Here is a 24007-nt window from a genome sequence, read left to right as displayed (position 1 = left end):
AAGGAGCTATGATTCCTGAATGTCTGAAGGGCACTCCTAAGATACTTGAAGGTAACCAATAGGTTCTGAAGATCAGACATGCTGATTATATTATTTGTTGGAGGGTGAAAAGGAGAAGCAGCTTCAAAAGCATCCATCGCGAGATTAAGGAAGAGATGACAGCCTATATCATAAGAGGAAGACCCATGCCCAGGGGGGTCTAAAAGCTCACTCCATGAGAGCATAAGTTGTGACATGGGCAAAATACAGAACAGTAGAACTGATTGATATCTGCAAGGCAGCCACATGGTCCTCTGTGTGCACAATTCACAAAGCATTATCGATTGAATCTCCGAGAGAGGAAAGAGGCAAAATTTTGCCATGGGAGTCCTGGAAGCAGTTCTGGGTATTTCCCGCCCAAGATAGGTATATCCCACTTGTCAGGGCTGCTGTGGCAGGACAAAGAGAAAGGTACAATTAGGTCTTACCTGCTAATTTTCTTTCCTTGAGTCCTGACAGACCAGTTCCGAACCCACCTGGAAACAGGAAGAGAGGGAGAGGGAATGTAAATAGTAGAAGAAGAGTATGAATATAACAGATGAGAAATGTAACCTGGGGAGGTAAGGAAAAACCGAAAAGGTGCTAATCCAAATGGGTCCCTTGTTTGGGTATACCTTTTTGTTGCTGAATCAGCTGTTACCTTTGTATTTGCCAAAAAAAAAAAATAGAAGAGACCGAGAAGTGCCTGTGTCCCAGGTGAGAAATACAGCCTGGGGAAGGAAGAATGAGATAATGCTGAACCTGAAGGTTCCCATTAATGTATGCGTCTCTGAACTAAATCACTTGTTCGTCTAAATTTACAAAAAAAAAAAAAAGAAGTAACAAAAAATAGGAAGAACCAAAGTGAATCTGAGCACCATCTTGGGCAAGACACAACTGACTCCTTCTCTGCTCTACCAGCCTATATAGGGAGGGACATCAGGACAAGAAAGCTTGCACTCTGCCTCCATCTGCTGGTAGGGGGACCAAATCCCACTTGTCTGGGCTCATCTGTCAGCACTCAAGGAAAGAAAATTAGCAGGTAAGACCTAATTGTACCCTATCTTTGCAGGATGTGTGTGCGCTGCTTGTTCAAGCCTGCCGACTGGTCCATCTTAAACAGGAGCATCTTGTCAGCAAAGTGTGTCAACTTATTCACCATTTGCTCAATAGGTTGCAGGTGAGAACTTTTAACTATTGATAGCTTCTTCCAGGTTCACCACAGTGGCTGTATGTTTCTCCTTCCGTTCTAGCTGCAGAATCTCTGTAATTTCCCAGAGTTGTGCATTAAATATCTACAGCCATAACTATGTAGAGACAAACCTGTGTGTGTGTGTAATGTTGTGGTGTTTATTTTTTGGGGGGGTGAGGGTGGATGGATGTGGTGGGGAGCCTGGCAGTTTCCTCCAGCTCAATCAGAACCTGGTCTGGGATCCAGCACCATGAGCCTTCAGTCACAACTATCTGGGAAGTTTTTGTCCCCTATATCCCTTTCCAGCTCCATTAGCCCAGTCTTTGCAGTTACAGTCCTCTACCAGGGGTCATGTCCCAGGATTCCTCTGCAGCCCTGTAGTCATGGACTTTAAATCTGACTATTAGGTGTTACCATTGAACAGTGACTGAGGCTCTCTTCCCCCAGGGATTATGAACACTGTCTCCTCTCCGCAGCCAAACTGGGGAGCAGAACACCGGACCCTGGTCCTCTGTATGGCAGCCCTGCCATTGGGCTGACGGCTGCGTGAATGTTAAAAACACCATCTACAATTGATTATTCCTGACCTTTGTCTACTTAATGGCTCCTGTTTCTTATCCCATCTTTTTATGTATTTATTTATTTTTACATTCTCTTTATTGAGTGACTTAGGACAAAACATGTAATATCCACATAACATCATAAATGTTCTTGACCATATCAAAGAAGAAAAAATTAGAAATATACAAACAAGCTGAATAAACATCTACAAATGACTGGCTTTTTCATTTTCATTTAAACCAAAACATATTCTCCCCCAAAGACACATCATCCATTCACCCTCTACATTTACCCTGGAAAAAAAAGATATTAGTTATATGGGGAATCTACTCCCATTCACCCTAAAATGGGTAAACTCCAGCGGTGAACTAACACAATACTTAATTCTTGAATATCCTATCCACCTCCTCCCAAAGCAGAAATACATGAACTAGCAGGCTGATGCTGTAATAGTGCAGAGAGTTTATTATATTTGTTATTTTAAAAATGTTTATTGTAATTTTAATTTCATGGTTGCTTTTTTTTTGTATAATTTTTATGCTATATTTTATGTTTATGTTTTAATCCGCAGAGAATATAAGAAATTGCAGAATATAAAATAGATTAAGTAAATAAACAAAATAACTTCGCTGTGTTGCCAATGATCTAGTAGGATGTGGCAAATTTTTTCTTCTCATTGGTTCCATTGTTGCAGTTTGAAGCATTAATAATTTCCAATTGTTAAATGCCGGAAGTTTATCACTCTTCCAAGTAGTCAATATGACCTTTTTTGGTCAACAGAAATGCTACAGCATTAAATTTTCTTCCCCCAGTAGTAGATTAAATCTTCTATCAACAGCATTCAAATAAATTGAAGTCCCATCCAGTTCCCTGATCTTCCCAAGATTTGATTGTGTTATATAAATTTGTCTCCAAAACGTTTTCAGCTTTTGACATCCTGTGAACATATGGTACACTCAAGTTCTCCTCTTGAAAGTTACATTTCAATCAGAGCTCCGAGTTCCAGAGTTTAATTTAGTACCCTAAAAGTCTGGTAATGTATATCTAAGGAGCAGCTTGAATTGTATTTATATAATGTTGTAATGGCATGCAGCATGATGTCTTCATTTATTTCTTCACTTGAATCCCCACTCCACTGTGTTGCCAGTCTAGCTATGTGAAAAGTGGAGAGCAATGATTTGACGTGCATAGGCCATATGGTAATTTTATTGTATTTGGACACAGGTTGCCAGAAAAAGTTTTCAAATTCAGTAGCTACCAAGTGGCCTAGGTTTCTTCTTGCAGTTTGCAGACAATAGTGTCTGCCCTGTAAATATGCATAAAACTGTGATCTAGATAAATCCCAATTGATAAGAGTATACACTAAAGGATTCAGGATCCACCATTTCATTCACATTGAAAAATCGTTTTGGAAACCATTCACGAAATACTCTACTCCCAAGCCCTGGGGAAAAGTCTGCGTTGCCTATTAATGTTAGATATGGAGAGATTTTGGCATCATGCCCCATAGGTTTCCTCAGCCATATTCAAGCATTTATTATAGCGAAAAACCAAGAACTGGAATTTCCATCTATGTCAAGCCTGTTCCTAGTCCTATGAATCAAGTTACTTGGTCTATATGGGTAGGACCAATCCACTATCAAAAACCCTCTGTATCAGTTATTATTTAAGACCCAATATTGTATATGGCACAGAAGGCAGGATCCATTGTATAGCCTAAGATAGGTATGCTTGAACCTCCTTTAAATTTATCTAATGTTAATATGTGAAACTGAATCCCCAGATAACACACATAGTTCTGAGCCCATATTAAAGGAAAAGCATTCACCACCTTTCTGGTAGCGTTTTATCGGTTGAGAATACTTCTGATTTATTAGAATTATTCTTAAAACTGGAGAATTGACCAAACCTGTTAAATATATGATGAATACTATCAAGGCTTTCCTTAGGATTTCCCACAAATAACATCATATTATTTTTAAATATTTTATTGAATAATGCCAGCCGTAGAAATAGTGTGCATTTGTTCCTTATACACACAGAACAATGTAACATACGTTTACACATTTTTTAATTTTCTCTCCTTAAGACAAGAGCCATATATTACAAATTCTGACCTACCCTCCCCACCCACAATCTATGCACCTTAATATTAAGCTCTTTACTTATTCTAAACAAAATATAGATCTAAAAACATGTTATCAAACACTTCCAAAATTCAACTAAACAAGATGCATTCTTATAATTTTTTCCCTAAAGCTGAGCCCCACCTTCAACCCAGTTTCCCTGTATATACCCAGATAAGTCCGGACTCCTGAGTTTTGCATCCCTGCCAGCAGATGGAGACAGAGAAACTTTTACTGACATCGCTACATAATCTTGTGTGCCACCTGCAGTTCCTAGGTATTTCCCTGTCTCCAGCAGATGTTGGATGGTGCAAACCTGCAATTCTGCAGTCTGGAGAGTACTTTAGTTTTGTGAGCCTTCCTCCCAGAGGGTTTTTGGATCCTAGTGGATCCTTCCCTGTCTGGTTGAGGTAGGTGAGCTAGGGGTCTGTGGCCTTTTTGTATGCTTGCTCCATTATTCCGTGAGGTGTAAATCTGGTGGTCCAGATCCTCCCCATGGTATTGGCTGTGTCGGCGGGCTCAGGTGAGGGTTTCCCGCCGAGTAGGTTATGGTGCGCGTTTCGGCTCCAGTGTATCTGAGCAGCATTGTTTTGTGTGCTGCTTGCATTTCAGGTGGAGAAGAGCCATCTGGTGGCCGCAAAGAAAAGTAGAGTGTCTCCTGTGACTGTTGTCCCTGTGCTCCAGAGTTCGGAGCGAGTTGGGGCCTCTATCTCTGTCAGTGCGGGGAACACTGGCCATTTTGGATTATCATGCGGTGCCCATGCCAATGGGGGAGGGGGTATATCTCCCTGAGGCTTTCCCCAGTCCGTTCAAGCCTGAGGGAGAGCAGATGGGGTAGAGGCTTCCAATCTGCCTGTTGCTGGGTCCTCTCAGTAGTTGCTTGCTGCTCCCCGGCTTTTTTCAGCTGATTTTGTCCTGCTGTTGCATGAGGCTTATTTAGCTCATCAGGCAGGGCTGGGGACCCAGACCCAACCTTCCGAGGGTCTGGAGTTAGGTTCCAGACCAGTGCAGTCTTGGAATAAGCGGCCTTCCTTGGTTCAGCGTTTGGGTTCTAATCTGTCCAGCAATGAGTCAGATGATTCAGAGGGGGGGATCCGGGGGTTGATCCAGATGTGGCTGTTACAGTTCCGGGAGATGATCCGGTGGAGATCCCAGTTTCTGAGGGGGATGATCCTAAGGTGGTTCGTTTGTTCCGTAAAGAGGAATTGGGGCCTTTGGTTCTTTAGGTTCTGGTGGAGCTTGGGTTGAAGGTGCAGCAGGAAAACTTTGTCATGGAAGGGGTGGATACGGTCCTGGATGGGCTTAGGGGTCCCGTGAGGGTCTTCCCATATAAGTCAGTGAAGAAGTTGATGGATTGGGAGTGGGGTGCTCCCGATGCCGACTTGAGAGTGGAGAGGACGATGGCGAAGATTTATTCTTTGCTGGAGCAGATGTTGGAGCTGTTTTCCCTTCCAAAGATGGATGCTACAGTTTTGGTGGTGACAGACAACTATCCCTGTAGTGGGTTCTGTGGCTTTGAAGGATGTGCAGGATCGAAAGCTGAAGGTTCACCTTTAAAAGAATATTTGAGGTGTCTGCTCTGAGCTTGTGGTCGGCCATCTGTTCCAATTTTATGCAGAGAGCTTGTCTGCATTGGGTGCATCAGCTTCAGGATGGTCAGGCGAGGTCTGGGGATGAGGCAGTTAAGGCTGACTGTGGTAAACATTGCAGATGCTCTGTATGACCTAGTGAGAACTTTTTGTCTTGGATTATGGGGTCCGCTGTGGCAGCCAGACAGTTGTTATGATTGCGTAAATGGTCGGCAGATGTGTCATCTAAATCCCAGTTGGGTTCTTTGCCCTTCAAGGGATGCCTTTTGTTTGGAGAGGATCTGGAGCAGTTGATGAAAGATCTGGGTGAGAATAAGGTGCATAGGTTGCTGGAGGATAAGCCTAAGGGCAAGCGTCTCTGTCCCGTTTTTGAGACAGTAGGCGGTCTTGTCCGAGAGGAACACCAGGTCCACAGAAGTTCTCTCTGTGAGGTCAGTTCTGGGGTTGGTCCATTCGAGGAGGCTGAAGACTCTTCCGAGCCTCTCCAGAGGGCAGAGGTAGGGGAGCTAAGTCTTCTCAATGAGGCAAGGCTGGTCCACTCCACAGTTCCTTTTACAGTGAGTCTCTTAGCACAGTTTTACTCGGTGAGTCCTCAATGTAATAAGAGACGGTTACACGTTAGAATTTGCTCGGCCCATCCGCGATTTGTTTCTAGTCTCCCCCTGTGGGTCTTTAGACAAGCAATGTGTGGTGCAGGAGATGCTGGACCGGTTGTGATGTTAGGGGCAGTGATTCCAGTTCCCAGGATGAACGAGGCGAGGGAGGGGATTCCATTTAATTCATCATTCCAAAGAAAGAAGGCACTTTTTGCTCGATTCTGGACTTGCAGTGGGTAAATGTAGCACTCAAGGTCCCGAGGTTCTGGATGGAGACTCGTAGGTCTGTAATAGCAGCGGTGCGCCAGGAAGAGTTTCTGGCTTCTCTGGATTTGACGGAGGCATACCTGCACATTCCCATTCGGCTGGATCAACAGTTTTTGTGGTTCATGTAGCTGGGACAACATTTTCAATTTCAGGCCCTTCCCTTTGGGTTGGCCACGGTACCTCGCACATTCATAAAGGTTATGGTGGTGGTAGCGGCAGCATTATATCGTGAAGGAATGCTGGTGCATCCTTACCTGGACAACTGGTTCATCAGGGCAAAGTCTGAGGACAGTTGTCGCTGGTCAGTGCAGAAGGTGATCAGTACTCTGGAGTCACTCAGCTGGGTGGTGAATTTAGCAAAGAGTCACTTGATGCCATCACAGTCCCTCTAGTTTCCGGGAACTCAGTTTGACACTCGGAGGGACAAGGTGTTTCTAATGGAGGAGCATGTTCTGAAGCTGCAGGGTCAAATTCAGCGCTTATTGGGGTTACCGGTGCCCAGAGTCTGGGATTATTTGTAGGTTCTGGATTTGATGGTTTCAACCCTGGAGTTAGTACCGTGGGCCTTTGCACATATGAGACCTCTGCAGAGAGCTCTGGCTCGGTGGAATCCACTTTTGGAGGAATTTCATCTTCCCTTACCGCTCAAGCGTACTGTACAGGCCAGTCTGTCCTGGTGGCTACTGGCTTCCAATCTGGTTCATGGTGTCGATCTGGAGGTTCCAGATTGGGTGATTCTTACTACCAATGCCAGTCTGACTAGATGGGGAGTGGTGTGTCAGCAGCAGTCTGCTCAGCGCAGTTGGTCTGCGAAGGAAGCTTCCTGGTCTATCAATTGGTTAGAAACCAGAGCAGTGCATTTAGCTTTACTTGCGTTTCTGCCATTGGTGTGAGGTCAGTCGGTGAGGTTTCCAGTCAGACAATGCGACAACCGTAGCATATATCAATCTGCAGGGAGGAAACAAAAGGGGCCTAGGGGAGGCTCAAGAGCTGATTCTTTGGGTGGAGCAACACTTGGAGCAGATAGCTGCATTGCAGGAGTGGAAAATGTCCAAGTGGATTTTCTAAGTCGCAGATTATTAGATCAGGAGAATGGGAGCTGTCCAGGACAGCTCATCTGCGAGAGGTGGGGCTGTTCCCATGTGGATCTAATGGCGACTCACCTCAATACAAAGACGGCTCAATTTTTCAATTGGAGAAGAGAACATGGGGCCGAGGGAATATATGCTCTGGTGCTGGCTTGGCCTTGGGAAGTTCTGCTGTACATGTTTCTTCCTTAACCTTTGGCAGTCAAGGTGTTATGACAGATAGAGAGAGAGGCATCCGTGCGACGTAGTGTTGGTAGCTCTGGAGTGGCCATGTTGACAATGGTTCGTGGATCTGGTTAACTTAGCCATGGATGGTCTGTTACGTGTTGCGTCCGTTGGTTGCAGACTGCTGCGACTGCTCTGCTTTACCTCTTTTTCTCCCCTTTCTCTCTTTGGGCAAGATGGCTGTCTTCGGTGCCGAGGGCCTCGGCATTTCCAGACCAGTATGGGCGTCCCCATCTGCCATGCTCACTCCCGTGGCCTCCTAGGGCGCGAGCGTGCACATCTCCGATGCTCAAATACACATCATGGCGGGAACCTCGGGGGCGGCCCCACCGCATAACGTCTGTACCTCTGGGTATATCTAGCTTCCCCTTCCGCTACCAGTTTGAGTTAGCAAAGACTTCGCTTCGCTACTCTGCCGGCTCTAAGCTGTACGCTTAGACGCCACTTTCACGCTAAGGGCCTCGCTCCAGCAGAAGTGCTAGACACCTGCTCCTCGGGGTCTCTCGCTTCCAACTTCCCTTCGGGATCCTCATTAACCAAGACAACCGCTCCTCAGGGGTTTTTTCTCTCTATTCATTTCCAGGATATTGGACTATTGGGTACTCGCTCCTCAAGGGCCTATCTACTTCATATCCTGCACCATAGACCTTCAGTCCCACCATTCTACCATCAGGAAGACGCCTTCACTCTGTGAGTACCTCTATGATCCAGTGCTCCAACTCCACCCACCACCCGTGGCGTTACCCGCACTGCGGGCTCCTGCCTATCGTGAATATCTGGGTGAGACTATACTTCTGAGCCTGTTGAGCGTATTGGCACTTCGTGGATCAGTGCCTTACCTTCCTGCTTCACCATCTATTTACAGCAGTACAATAAAAACACTATCCATTCTGTGCCTGCTATCTGTGTCAGCCTATCGCAGTGGTTCCCCATGGGCGGAGTTATCTCCATTGCGACCAAGGGTCCACAATGCCTCAAACACAACATTACGCTTCAGCCATCTTCTGGGCCTTCTTTGGCAGGGCCCTATATTTTCAGACCAGGCTTCTCACTTTTTGTCTAGTGGCTTGGCTTTTGAGAGGCAGTGATTGAATTGCAGGGAGTACCCAGAAGCGGTTATTGCTACTCTCCTACAGATTAGATGGACATCTTCTTCTCTGTTGTATGTGAGAGTCTGGAAAGTTTTTGAGTCCTGGTGTATTGCAAACAGAATGCAGGCTTACAATCTTTGGTGTCTCAGATCTTTTCCTTTCTTCAGGAGGGTTTGGTCAAGGGGTTGGCTTTCAACTTTCTCTTAGGGTCCAGGTGGCTGCTCTTGCTTATCTGCAAGGGAAAGTAGAAGGTTGCTCTCTGTCTTGTCATCCTGATATGGTTAGGTTTCTTCGGGGGGCTAAGAATTTGTGCCTGTCGGTTAGGAGAGTTTGTCCATCCTGGAATCTTAATCTCGTCCTCAGGTTTGTGTGAGGCATCTTTTGAATCTCTTTGGAGAGCGAAGCTTAAGGATTTGACCCTTAAGGTTGTTTTTCTAATGGCCATTTGTTCAGCTAGGAGAATCTCGGAGTTACAGGTTTTGTCTTGCCGTGATCCGTTCCTGCAGATTTCGAACTCAGGGGTGTCTTTGTGGATGGTGCCCTCTGTTTTGCCTAAGGTGGCATCAGCGTTTCATATGAATCAGACAGTGGAGCTTCTGGCCTTTCCTGAGATGGCACCTTGTACATGGGAGCTTAAACCTTTGGACGTCCGCAGAGCTGCTTTGAGGTATCTCAAGGTAACGAATGATTTCAGAAAGTCGGACCATCTTTTTGTTTTGTGGAGTGGTTTGAAGAGAGGTTCTAAGGCGTCCTTTGCATGGTGGCTCAAAGAGGCCATTGGATCAACGTACATAATTAAGGGACGTCAGGTTCTTGAAGGTTTGAGAGCTCATTCTACGCAGCCTCGTGGGCAGAGGCTCAGCTGGTTTTGCTACAGGAAATTTGCAGAGCAGCAACTTCGAAGTCGCTGCATACTTTTGCAAGGCACTATTGTCTGGTTGTGGGGGATCTGGAGTTTCGGTCTTTTGGTGAGAATGTTTTGCGAGCGGGACTCTCCAGGCCCCACCCTAAGTAGGGAGCTTTGGTACATCCCAGGAGTCTGAACTGATCTCGGTATGTACAGAGAGGAAAATTGGCTCTTACCTGCTAATTTTCGTTCCTGTAGTACCACGGATCAGTCCAGAACCCACCTGTTCTGTGGAGGTGGAGAGTCGTGTGCTCATCTGATTTTATTGGTATGGTATTCAGGTTTCCATGGTATAGAATACAGACTTGTTATAAAGGTTTTGTGTAAATTTGTGGTATCTGTTGCTGTTTTTATGCTTGGGTACAGGCAATTCTGAGGAACTGCAGGTGGCACATGTGATTATGTAGCAGTGTCAGTAAAACTTTCTCTGTTTTCATCTGCTGGCAGGGAAGCAAAACCCAGGAGTCTGGACTGATCTGTGGTACTACTGGAACGAAAATTAGCAGATAAGAACCAATTTTCCTTTTCCTGTCCTTGTAGCTATTTTATTAACACAAGCAAAAAAAAAAAAAAAAAAAAGTGAGCAGTTTGACTCAGCCCCGGAACAGAGAAGAACCTGAACATACATTGCTCCAAAATAACTACCATAAAAGAAAAATTAAAAAATATACATCACTTCCTCCTAGAGCCCAGAAGTCATGTGCTAAATATTTGCAAATAGTCATCCCATATTGCTAGAGAAAATTTAAGTGCGCACACATGCCAATTTTTCTATTAACATCAAATTATATAAAGCATTCCTCCATGTCTAGTGAGAGGGTGCTTCATGGGAGCTCTACATTTAAAAGAATACTTTTTTTCCCCCACCAGACAATCTTTCCTTATAAAAGTTCTTGTACCTGCCACTAGACACATTAAGTATCTGGTGATCTATCTGGGCCAGAAAATAAAATATCTAGTTGCATACAACTATGCACCGTTGGTGAAAGCCTTATATAAAGATTTGGAGCATTGGGATTGTTTGGGACTATCGTGGCTTGGGAGATTAGCAACAATAAAAATGAATATCTTTCCTATATTACTTTATCTGTTCCAAATCTTGCCAATTCCTTTCAACCAAAATACTGAAGCAATGGCAGAAACATATTTATTGTTTCATTTGGAAGTGATGGCCTCCTAGGGTTGCTAAAAGGGTAATATTTCAACCAAAACTTAGAGGTGGTTTGGGGGTACCCAACCTGGTTTGGTATTATGTGTCAGCCCAATTAAGAGTGGTGATTGATTGGCATAGGCAAGGGGAACAGAAACAGTGGGCGATCATTGAACAGAACTTAGAGGGTGAGATGCCCATATCGGGAATGTTTTGGCATCCTAAACAGACGTGGCGGCCTGTACGAGTGATGCTTTACAGCACCCTTAATACCTTGTGAATTTGGACCACAATGGAGAAGGACACTAATAGGCCAAAGAAGTACTTCTGTATATCATAACCTTGATTTTTCTCCAGGATTGGAGGTCCATCAGTTCAAGAGTTGGATCAATAGGGGTATTCTAACTCAAGGGCAGGCTTAGGAGGGCAGCCATATATTATCATGGGAAGCTTTAAGAACTAAATACACCTTAGATGATAAGTTTTCTGAGGTATGCACAGCTGAGACAATTTTTACAATCTTCAATATTTGGACAGGATCTTTTAAAGGGAAGAACTCTCCTTGAGGGTTATTGCCATATGGCCGATAAACTAAAAGGTGTCATCCCCAAAATATACAGCTTATTAAATAAAGAATTAGAGGGATTTAGCACCTGTTACTGTGGAAAACTGGGATTTGATTTTTCTTCACTCAGCAAAGAGTTCTATTTCGGTGGGTGTTTTGGAAAATTGCTATAAATTATTGTTCTGATGGTATTTGACTCCAGTGACCTTACACTGAATATATCCTAATGCTGGAGGTCATGTGGGCGGTGGGGTCTCTTTACCACATATGGTGGAGTTGCGCGACCATAACAAAATTTTGGCAAGAAGTTTGATTTTGTGGCAAAACTAATGGGATTACAATTGACATCTTGTGCGAAAACTGTCTTACTAAACTTTCCCGTCTCTGAGGGTAATTTTATGGATCAGTTGCTAGTACATCAAATATTTCTTGCAGCAAGAGGAGAGATTGCTCTAAAATGAAGAATACCAGAAATGCTGTCTTTATTAGATGTTTATCGGCGCCTTGACAAATTATATATTTTAAGTAAAAAATCACTGCTATGTGTAAAAACAGTTTCTGATTTTGAAAAGATATGGGCTGCCTTTGTAAGATGGAGGGCTACAACTTATTAGAGCTTATGTTATATTTTATGATTCCCACAAGAGGATGGGCATGGAATTTATGCTAATATTCTTTCTATTGATATTCTGTCAGATTATATTATACTATGTGATTTGCTTGATATCCTCGGTCTATATTTATGTGGCATGATGTATTTCGTTTACCCAACTTGTGATAATAGCGTAATGAGACGAGGGGGGGGGGAGGGTTCATGGGTGGAGTGGGAGGGGGGAATGGGGGAAACATAATTGGCTTTGGAGGAACATGTTTATGCTTATGGTATGTTATCTTTGATTCTTTCAATACAAATTTTAAATTGTGAAGAAAAAAAGTCTTATACCTTTCCCTGTACCCTTAAAGAAGCTGGAACATCAAAAAGGACTCTTTCTGGTTTAATATTGATTTCTTGCCCAATAACATATTTGAGAAAATGTTGGAGCCCATCCCATAAACTATGTATTGTAGTATATGACAAAAAAATAATGAGCTAGGATGCCCCTGTCACTATATTACATTTCTGGCATATTTCTCTGTCTGAAAACTTAGACTGAAAAACCCAACAAGGAGAAATGTATGCCTGTCCCAGAAACTTATATTTAGTTTCTCTCCAGAGCAACACCCAATGCCATAACTGGAATATGCTTAAAACTAGACTGTAATTGTGTCTCTGTGATGTTAGCCACCAATTCCCTTTTCCACTTACCCACCAAAATTGTAAAGTCAATCTGGGGAAAGTCCACTAGTAAAGACTTATAAAGCACCGATACCTTCAGGTTCGTCTTTCTAAAAGACAAGATTAAGGTGTTAGATTTCTTAAACCGCTGAGAAAAGAAACTAGATGACCTAGATTATAGGTGCACTGTAATAACCTAAGATTTGTGGATCTGTCAGAAAATATTGCCGAAAGTGAATTTTGAGGATTTTTTAGAAACTTGGAATTTCAGCTGGAAGATGATTTAGGCCCTAGATTGGAGCCTAGAATGGTCATTGCACGCTTAGTGAATTTCTCTCGCATAATGGTGAATCCTACAAGTAATAACAGTATGTAAAGGCACAGCACCTGTTACTAAAGATTAAAAAAAAAAAAAAAAAAAAGCTCTTTTAGGACTACTCTGCCAAATTGGCCTTGAAATGTAAAGACTATTTCCAAATTTGTTCCAAGTTATTTGATCTAAAAGTCAGCTTTATGCTGCAATACCCGGCTAAACTTTAGGCATTCTACAATGGGGAAACAATATTTTTTGAGTCTCCTCAGGAAACCCAAGCTTTTCTCAGTAGTTTATTAATGCCAGCGGGGTGCTGAGTGCGTTTCATCCTATGGATCAGATATTCTTTGCTCAGCCTCCGCTATCTTTTTAATAAAATTGAGCGTAGCATCCAGTTTGGCATCCAGCTGTTCAGATTTCACTTCTAATGCCTTAACAATGGTGGTAGTGACTTCTTCTACCAAAGTTTCACCCACCAGCAATTCTGACGGTGTTTCAGCAGCTGAGACTGCCTTCTTGCAATCCTTGAGGCCTCATTTTCTCTCTCTCTTTCTTTCCTTTTTGGGACTTTCGTTGTCATTCCTCTGGTTATGCGACATATAGGCAAGTACAGCTCTATTACGATGCCTATTGTGTAAAATCTCTCAGATTCCAAGTGCTAAAATTAACTGATGCAGCTAGATTGTGAGATGGTCCCTGGAGAAGGCAAAACCCCACATTTGATCCCTGCTCAGCACATCACGTGACCTCTGCCTTCTTATTCCATTCTTGCATATGTGTCTGCTCCTTTATTTCTAGGTTGCATGTTCTCTTCCATCCCTTGAGATTTTAAAGTATCATGAGGGTGCTGTTCCAAAATTTGGCTGGTTGGAGAAGAGTGCATGTTTCTGTATAGTAAATGTTTCATTCAGGTCAATATTATGAACTACTACTGCTATAAATTTAGTGCCATGTAATCTGATCACTTGTTAATCTTGCTTGTTTTCTTTGCTGACAGGTAATAGTTGATGAACAGAATTTGGATTTTCTTCTTGGGTATTCTGTTTCTGCTCTTAAACAGTGCAGCCCCTGGATGCACATTGAAATCCTTCAAGCTTTAGCTGCTCTTGTGTACAACAATGGACCTAAATGTCAGAAAGTGAGTATTTGTGTTTGTTTATCCTTTTTTTTTTTTTTTTTTTTTTATATATTTAAATGTTTTGCAGGGAAAGTTTGCATGTTCTTTGTCTTTGAAAACGTATCCCAGAAAAACTACTCCCACACATTTTACCCTTGCTAATTTGTGTGGGTAATTTTCTGAGAAAAATGTGCACATAAGTACTGACACCCCCCCCCCCCCCCAAATCACAGCATGGGTAAAAGTTGCACCGGTTGTGGCACTACACAGGTAAGTTTACCTGCACACAGGGAGGGAAATTTTCAAAAAGCTACGGTTTTACCCACAGAAATGGCTTGGGGACTAAAGAAAAAAAAATCAACATCACCCTGAAAACATTTTTCTGCTAAGCATCAATACTTTTTCCAGAGAAACACTTGCAAAGAATTGTATAACATCTGAACAGCTCCATCCTACTCAAAGGTTCTTGTTACCGTGATCCTGCTTCAGCTGTCTCCTCAAATGTATTGTTAACCCATAAAGGCAATGTATTCTGGTAACAATGGCATTGAACCTCATTTTCACAAAAGAATACTCTTATAGGCGCCATTAGAATAGGTGAATTTGCAACTCTTCTCAAGTTTTTAGAGACAACAAAGATACTGACAGTCGTAGGCTGCCTCTGCTTCAGCACAGGAACTTCAACTAAATGTTTTGATAATTCCTTGAAATTTTAACTTTTGCTAGAAAGTCTGCACTGTAGTGTGGAATATTAATATTGAGTTTTTTAGTAATGCAAAAGTGGTGGACTTGAATAATTTTCATTTAAGAAAAGAAAACTGCCTAACAGGAGGGAGTTTGTCTGGAGGAGGGGCTGCTCCAATAGCAGATACTTAAGGCTTAAGCACAGCCAAGTAGGGTGCCGACTGATTAATTCCCTCTACCCAGCTACCCCCGTGGTTTGTTCTTCTAATATATAGGCCAATTCAGTAAACCACACGGGAGAGCCAGTGCTCCGAGGCGAGCGCCCGCTCTCCTGACGTGTGAATCAGTATGCAAATGAGGGTCCACGGTAATAAGGAGGCACTAGGGACACTAGCGAGTCCCTAGCACCTCCTTATTGGCAGAATTGGCGACTGTCGGTGGGTTTGACAGCCGACGCTTAATTTTACCGGCATTGGTTGTTGAATCCGCTGACAGCCACGGGTTTGGAAAACGGATGCCGGCAAAATTGAGCTCAGTTTTCCAACCCGCGGGCAGAATTTTTTTTTTTAAAGATTTTTTAAAAATGTGTTTTATTTTTGGGGCCTCTGACTTAATATCGCAGTTTTTTCTGCTTTTCTGTACACTTTCCTGGTGCCGGCCAAAGTTAACTCCTGCCTTTGGGTAGGCTTTAATTTCTGAGAGTAAAATGTGCAGCTTGGCTGCACATTTTACTTTCTGTATTGCGTGAGACTAACTAATAGTCTCATCAACATGCATTTGAAGTGGTATCTGAAAAGAGAGAAGAAACCCAATGCACGCAGAAATTCCACAAGAAAATCAATAACCATAAGAAAAAGCTCAGAAGCACTAACATCGGAACTCTCTTCAACGGAAACACTAAAGTTAAAAGCTTTCCAGGATCATCTGCCAGTAGAAATGCTATTCACATAGTCAATGCGATCAAAGAAGAAAGTAAAGACTCTGAAGCTGATATTATCATCCATCTGGGAACCAACTGTTTTGCTAGAAACAGCATCCAAGTGGTACAGAGAGATTTCCAATCTCTAGTGAAGCAGATTAGACACATGTTGAAGACTGTTGCCTTTTCAGAAGTGTTACCGGTTCATGGAAAGTGGCTTAGCCTCTTTTTCCACAAAGAGAACTTCAATGCATGGCTCAAAACTTGGTATAATGAACAAAGATTTGGATATATTGGAGGCTGGGGCCATTTATGGAACAGTAAAAGGCTCTATGTTAAAGATGGCTTACATCTGTCTATCAATAGTATAGGAAAAAGGGGGAACACCAATTGTATTACCGCTCACTCCAACGGTGTTTTATATCATCAAAATATTACTATGATTTAGTGGTTTATCAAAAGCCTCACCACTCTTGGATTGTTAATATTAATTCTGAAGTCACATCAGCAAGCCAGGCAAAGTACCTCATCCGCCGACAAGGTCTTCCGGACTACTCAATCATCTGCAGTTTCAAGATGTTATCATACAGAAAATAAATGCTTTGAATTGTAACGAAACTGTTGTCAGCATGTATTAATGCTGATATCTCCAGAAAACAACAATACTATCTCAAAGCCACCAGCCCTCCTTCAAACCTCCCACGTAAGAGACTTGGGAGCAATCCTAGACAACCGTCTCAACCTTAAATCATTCATCAATCAAACTACCAAAGATTGCTTTCCCAGCAGTAGTAACCAAACCTCTACAAATGGTACAGAATACAGCAGCCAGAATCCTCACTAACTCAAAGAGAATAGACCACATCTCCCCAATCCTCAAAGACCTTCACTGGCTACTGATTCACTACAGAATTATGTACAAATCCATCACCACCATCTACAAGGTCATCCACCAACATACACAGCTTAACATACAAATTCCCTTCAAAAAACACACGTCCACCAGACCCATCAGGGAATCCTACAAAGAATCGCTCCAGGTACCACACCCCAAAACTTACCAATACAAATCTCTCAGTGTCAGAGCGCTCTCAACAGCAGGCCCACCTTTATGGAACTCCATACCAACTGATCTGAGACAGGAACCAATCCTACTCACATTCAGGAAAAGGCTAAAAACTTGGCTTTTTAAAAAAGCCTTCCCAGGCCTCGATTAAGAACCTCACCAAACATCACAAACACTTTATCAAAAAAAAAAAAAGGATTCAAATAAGTATTCACTAACTTCACTGTCATCTCCATTACCGTTTTACTAATGTCATTTGATATACAATTGCACTCTATTGGAATCGATTGTGTTACCCTGTAAATATTATATAGGAATCTATTTTGCTACCTTGTAATATGTTCCTTCTTTTCCTGATCCCAGTTATCATTACCCTGTTTTAATGTAACTGCCGCACTTCCCTAACCATACTCTTGTTACTGTGGTTCGAGTTCTCTATACCTTACACACATTGTTAAATGTAAACTGGTTTGATGTGATTCTTGTCATGAAAGTCGGTATAGCAAAATAATAAATAAATAAATAAAATTAATGATCATTCATTTAAACACCCACAGCGGCTAGTTTCAGAATGCTGGCTCGACAACGGCCGATGTTTCGCATAAACATGCTTCTTCAGGAGCCATGCTTCTATTCCTTATGCGACCAAATTATGGTAATGCTAAATGCCCTGCTGAATTCCAGATCTGGCTTCTAAAGATATATAGAAAACTTTTACCAGAAAATTCACAGCAACAAAATTAACAAAAGGACTTATCTTAGTGTCAGTAAGACCGTCAGTTTCTCTTGGACTATCGTCTCCTCGAACCTCACCACCGGAACAGAGACCAATCTGTAGTTTTGAAGACATTTAAATACCAACTGAGTTCCAACGTCACTGAGCACCGGAAAACATGATGACGTCGAAAGCTAATTCCAAAATCACTCTCTGGCCCTATTGGTGCAGACTCAATCATCATGAGTATAGAAACAAACGCAAAACAAAGAGATGATCATACATAGTATTTAAAAAATGTGTCCACATCTCCGTGTTAGAGAAATACTTGAAGTTCCAATGAGGTATTTAATCTAAATGGATGTATAGTATTCAGGGTATGTATCCAGTGTTGGTCAGCTCGCAGCAATTTTAAATTCAAATCCCCTCCTCGCCACTGGGGTAGAAATTGTTCTAACACACATACTTTCAAATCTTCAAATTTATTTTGGAACTCAATACAGTGTGCTACTAATGGGGCCGTCAAGCACGGATTTGTAACATTGGATCGGTGTTCAATTATTCTAACTTTGAGAGGACGCAGAGATTTCCTCACATAAGATTTATTGCAGGGGCATTGTATAATTAACCCCAGATGAGGTACAAGTACATCTGTCTGTGGCAGGAAAAAAGATCCTAAAAGAGAAATTCAAATCCTATGCCAGAAGACATTTAAACTAGATGACGGGTTTGACAAATACAAAGGAAATGGGTGTAGGGGATAACAAAAGTCAGCCAAACAAGGCACAAAACAAGTCTAAGAGAAGCAGAAACTTGAACGACAAAAGCTGGAAGGCTATGAGCACAAATGCTTGTAGTCTGGGCAACAAAATCCCAGACCTGCAAGCCCTAATGGTGGAGGCAGACTTGGGCATTGTTGCTGTTACGGAGACATGGTTCATGGATTCTCATGGTTGGGATGCGGCCATATGGGCTATAACATGTTAAGGAAGGACAGAGAGGACAGAAAAGGGGGAGGAGTAGCTCTTTATGTCAAAAACAATGTCCAAGCAACTGAACTGCAAGGAAGATGGGGTAGAGAAGAAGCATTATGGGCTGTCCTTAATTTTATTTATTTATTTATTTATTTTTAATGGTGCCTCCATTGTTACTGGAGTGGTTTACAGGCCTCAGACTCAAACGGAAGAACTAGACAGAGATCTGGTTGAAGACATCCAAAAGATGGGAAAGAAGGGAGAAGTGTTGATTGTTGGAGATTTTAATCTGCCAGACATAGACTGGAGTAACCCTTCTGTGGAATCTACCAGAAGTAGAGGGATAGTGGATGCCCTGCAAGGGGCTGTGTTCAAACAAATGGTAATGGAACCCACGAGGGAGGGAGCTATACTTGACCTAGCACTCACTAATGGGTATAATGTCTCTAATGTCATGGTGGGTGCCCACCTCAGCACCAGTGATTATCAAACGGTATGGTTTGATATTGAAAATAGGATCCGGAGAAGTCACACAGACCCGAGTTTTGAACTTCAAAAATACAGACTTTGTGGAAATGGGAATTATCTGGAGGCAGAACTTGAAGACTGGGAGAAAATGAAAGAGGTGGAACAGTGGTCCAAACTAAAAGGAGCAATTACTAAGGTAACTAATTTATATCAGACGCACTAGCTTTACCCCTTATTCAGTAAGGGGTAATAGCGCGTGCAAAACGCGCGTCCAACCCCCCCCCCCCCCCCCGAACCTAATATAGCCCGTAACATGCAAATGCATGTTGATGGCCCTATTAGGTATTACCGCACGATTCAGTAAGTAAAATGTGCAGCCAAGCCGCACATTTTACTTTCAGAAATTAGCGCCTACCCAAAGGTAGGCGCTAATTTCTCCGGGCACCCTCTAACTTAATATCATGGCGATATTAAGTTGGAGGTCCTGAAAGTTTAAAAAAAAAAAAATTGAAATAGGCCCGTGGCTCTCGGGTTCAAAACCGGACGCTCAATTTTGCTGGTGTCCGGTTTCCGAACCCGTGGCTGTCAGCAGGCTCGAGAACTGACGCCGGCAAAATTGAGTGTTGGCTGTCAAACCCGCTGACAGCTGTCACTCCTGTCTGAAAAGAGGCGCTAGGGATGCGCCAGGCCTAATTTAAATACATTTATTTACTGTATCGCGCGCACAGGAGAGCAGGCGCTCGCCCGCTCTCCCGCGATTTTATTGTATTGGCCCGTATGTTAGAAAAGTAAATAAAAGCAAGCGAAATAAGAAACCGATCTGGTTCTCAAAGGAGGTAGCTGATAAATGTAAAAAGAACAGTGTTCAAGAAATATAAAGGATCCCAAAAAGAGGAACACAAGGAAGAATATCTGAAACAGAGGGAGACGAAGAAAGCAATCAAGAAAGCAAAATGTCAGGCAGAAGAAAGGCTTGCCAAAGAGGTAAAGAGTGGGACAAATCATTTTTCAGATACATCAGAGAAAGGAGAAAGCTCCAAAGTAGTATAGTGAAATTGAAAGGTGACAGGGATCAATGTGTGGAGAGAGACAAAGAAAAGGCAGAAATATTAAACAATTACTTCCGTTCTGTGTTCACTAAAGAAGATCCTGGAGAGGGACGGTCTCTAACATGACATCGGAAAGGGGGTGGAGTAGACAAAACTCTGTTTACAAAAGAGAATGTATGGGAAGAGCTAGGAAATCTGAAAGTGGACAAAGCCACGGGGCCAGATGAGATTCATCCCAGGATACTGAGGGAACTCAGAGATGTGCTAGTGGGTCAGCTGCAAGACCTGTTCAATAGATCCCTGGAAACGGGAGTGGTGCCGCAAGATTGGAGAAGAGTGGTGGTTGTCCCGCTTCACAAGAGTGGGAGCAGAGAGGAGGCTGGAAACTACAGGCCGGCGGGAAAATTAATGGAGACTCTGCTGAAGGAAAGAATAGTGAACTATCTACAATCCAGTGGGTTGCTCGACCCAAGGTAGTATGGATTCACCAGAGGAAGGTCCTGTTAGACAAATCAGATTTTTTTTTTTTGATTTGGTGACTAAAGAATTGGATCGAGGAAGAGCACTCTATATGATCTACTTGGATTTCAGTAAAGCTTTTGATACGGTCCCATACAAGAGACTTATGAATAAAATGAGACGCTTGGGAGTAAGCGCAAAGGTGTTGGAGTGGATTACAAACTGGTTGATAGATAGAAGGCAGCATGTGATGATAAATGGAATCTACTTTGAAGAGAGAATGATGATAAGTGTAGAGCCAAAAAGATCGGTATTGAGTCCAGTTCTGTTCAATATCTTTGTGAGCGACATTGTGGAAGGGATAGAAGGTAAAGTTTGTCTATTTGCGGATGATACTAAGATCTGCAACAGAGTGGACATGCCGGAAGGAATGGAGAGAATGAGTCGTGATTTAAGGAAGCTTGAACAGTGGTTGAAGACTGACATGTCAAACTTGGATTCAGTGCCAAGAAGTTGCAGAGTCATGCATCTGGGGTGTGGTAATACAAAAGAGATGTATGTGATTGGGGGGGGGGGGGGGTGAAGGGCTGTTGAGCACGGAGCAAGAGAGGGGCCTTGGGGTGATAGTGTCTAGTGATCTGAAGATGGTGAAGCAATGTGACAAGGCGATAGCTAAAGCCAGAAGAATGCTGGGCTGCATAGAGAGAGGAATAACAAGTAAGAAAAAGGAGGTGATAATGCCCTTGTACAGGTCCTTGGTGAGGCCTCACCTGGAGTATTGTGTTCAGTTCTGGAGACCGTATCTCAAAAGGGACACAGCAAGATGGAGATGGTCTAGAGAAGGGTGTCAGAAATGGTGGGGGGGTCTCCATCAAATGAACTTTTGAGGAGAAGTTGAAGGACCTAAATATGTATACCTTGGAGGAGAGGATATGCAGGGGAGATATGATACAGACCTTCAGATACCTGAAAGGTTTTAATGATGCACAATCAACAAACCTTCTCTGTTGGAAAGAAATTTAGTAGAACTAGGGGTCACAAAATTTAAACTCCAGGGAGGTAGATTCAGAACCAACATCAGGAAATATTTCTTCACAGAGAGGGTGGTGCATGCCTGGAATGCCCTTCCAGAAGAGGTGGTGAAGACAAAAACAGTGAAAGAATTCAAAGTGGCATAAGATAAACTCTGTGGATCCCCAGTGACTAAAGGATGGAAATGAAGAAAAAAGTGCAGGGGGTAACTGGGGGTAACTTGCTGTGTGGCGGTTGCTACCATTGGCCATTGTGCCTTCATGCTGTTGGTGCAGCTCCAAGTAGGGAGAAAAAAAGGGGAGGGGGGGATTTGACTTAGGCAGCAGCCAACGAGGACCTGGATTTTGGGGTCTGGGAAAACAAGTAGGAGTGGGGGTAACCTGCTGATGCAGCTGTTGATGCCCTTGACAAAATAAGCCTGATACTTATGATGCTACCACGAGATTGCTTGGTTCTTTTCTGCCGTCATTTCTATGTTTCTATTGTTAAGGAAATAATACATTTAGGTAGCTTTATATGCTGTTGAAATGTTCTGCATGCATGTATTAAGCAGGATAAGGTTAAGACCTGCTGACTCTGAATCTTTCTTTTGGAAATTATCCAGCCAATATTAATAGCTAAAATGTTTCTTTCTAGTACCTCCCAGATCTGCTGGGGAAGACAGGAATATTGGTGCAGTTTAGTGCTCCGACTCAGCCTGACCCTGACCTATGGAGAGCAGCAGTACACAGCATGGCGAACTTATGTCTCAGGTAGTGCAAAGCACATTTTCCCAAGTAAACATAAGCATTTAGAGTACCCCAGAGAGCGGGCATGCTCTCCATTCCCTGTTTTTCTGCATTGTACAATAACTAGAGGGAGCTTGCACCAGAAGTGCTTTAATAGGTTTAGCTGATTTTTCTATTTGAATCTTGTGTGATTTTTGCTGAATTTTTACATATTTTTTTCTTTCAGTGTGCCTGGACAGCCATATTTGGATGAACCTTATAGAAATACATGCTTTAAAATTTTCCTCGATGTTTTACAGTCTCCTGGAAACTCAGGTGTGGATGACCTCACCTATTGCACAGTAAGTAGGAACCTGTCAAAAAATCCTTTGAGGGTGCGGCCAAAGAATCACTTGCATTATAGCTGTGACATTGGTTGGTTCTTGGATCTGATCCTGTTGTGTGAGATGCATGTCCCAAAGGTTATCGGAACCTTGTTGCTTTATTTTCCAATAATGGAGAATTGCTCACTGAGTGAAGCAGCGTTGTCTAGAGCATTTGGGCAGCCCTCCAAAATTAAATCATAGAATAGAAACATGATGGCAGACTTTATGACCCATCCAAAATATTGCATGAAGTGGTATTTTATTGCTTCATGTGATATTTTTATGACCCTGTCTCTCAGCCTTTTTGAATATTGCAGTACACATTAGCTATTACTATATGATTTTAATTGTAAATATTGCATGGTAATAGCTTTTATTTACCATGGTTTAGTAAACTAGCTCCTCAGTTTTATACTTGAGACGATGGAGGGTGAATTGACTTGCCCAAGGTCATAAGGAGGTAGCAGTGACATTTGAACCCTGGTTTCTGCAGTTTGTAACCTGCTGTGCTAACCACTAGATGACTATTCACCTCCTTCCTACCTTAATCAAGAAACCTTAAAATAAAAAACGATAATTTTCCAAAAACTGCATGCAGCGGCATATACAGGTGTATGTAGCTACCCATAGTTTTACCATTGTATTTTAAACATTTGCGTATCTCGCATGTTCATATTCTAAAATACACCTGTTTACCCCACAACATACTCCCATATATAGGCTAACATGTGAACGCACATATTTTACCCACTTATTTAAAATAAATATGCATGTATAGTTTGTGTGAAAGTAACCTAGGACAATTTTAAAACATGCGCTCCAAAGAAATTAATCCTTTCCTAGCGTGTAGCCAGATAGACTCAAACTCAGGACCAATGGGTTGTGCTCCCCTGCCAGTAGATGGAGATGGAGTCAGGTTTCATAGCTGACATCACCCTAGATACACCCCTGCAGTGACATCAACCCTTCAGTATTTCTACGTCTCCAGCAGAAGTAGACATGCTTTCCCTATGGGGTTTGCTGTACCTTTTGAAAGAAGAAATTCTACATTTAAATTGGAGAAAAGATTGAGTCCCGCTCTCCTGCTGTGATAACTAAAGGTCCCTTCCCCAGTTGAGAAATTCAGAGGTGATTTTGGAAGACCCTCAGAGGTGTGCATTGGTCCAGTAGCCGGTTCCCGGCGTGGACTTTGCTGTTGAAGTAGCTGAAAAGCAGTGGGTGCAGGGAGCAGCCAAAGCCCCCTCCCCTGCAGCTGGAGACCATCTCTGTACTCAGCTGGTAAGCACTGAGCCCAAGTAAGTTTAAAAAAAAAAAGAGGAAGAACCTTCAGAGAAGAGGGGTTTTGGTAAGTCTTCCTCCAGTCTCCTTGCTCGGCACACTGTACCGACGTCGTTCCCAATCCCATTGGGGCATAGGGAAGTGGGCTTACGAGCGGGTTGAGTGGCCCCCCCAGTTGGCTAGGCCCTG

General features: G+C 42.8%; 1 protein-coding gene across 1 annotated transcript in view; it reads left to right on the top strand.

Moving 5' to 3' along the window:
• Window positions 1–24007, top strand: part of HEATR6 (HEAT repeat containing 6) — a 128129-nt gene that overhangs the window by 8808 nt on the left and 95314 nt on the right. The window contains exons 2-5 of the mRNA XM_029612529.1: window positions 1091–1198; window positions 13962–14102; window positions 22084–22199; window positions 22402–22516. Of these exons, the coding sequence (XP_029468389.1) occupies window positions 1091–1198; window positions 13962–14102; window positions 22084–22199; window positions 22402–22516 (480 nt within the window). The remainder of the gene's footprint in view (window positions 1–1090; window positions 1199–13961; window positions 14103–22083; window positions 22200–22401; window positions 22517–24007) is intronic.

Source organism: Rhinatrema bivittatum, chromosome 8 (assembly GCF_901001135.1).
Source record: "Rhinatrema bivittatum chromosome 8, aRhiBiv1.1, whole genome shotgun sequence".
NCBI classification, from domain to species: Eukaryota; Metazoa; Chordata; class Amphibia; order Gymnophiona; family Rhinatrematidae; genus Rhinatrema; species Rhinatrema bivittatum.
The sequence above is the reverse complement of the archived record's forward strand: the minus strand, read 5'-3'. Positions and strand labels throughout refer to the sequence as shown.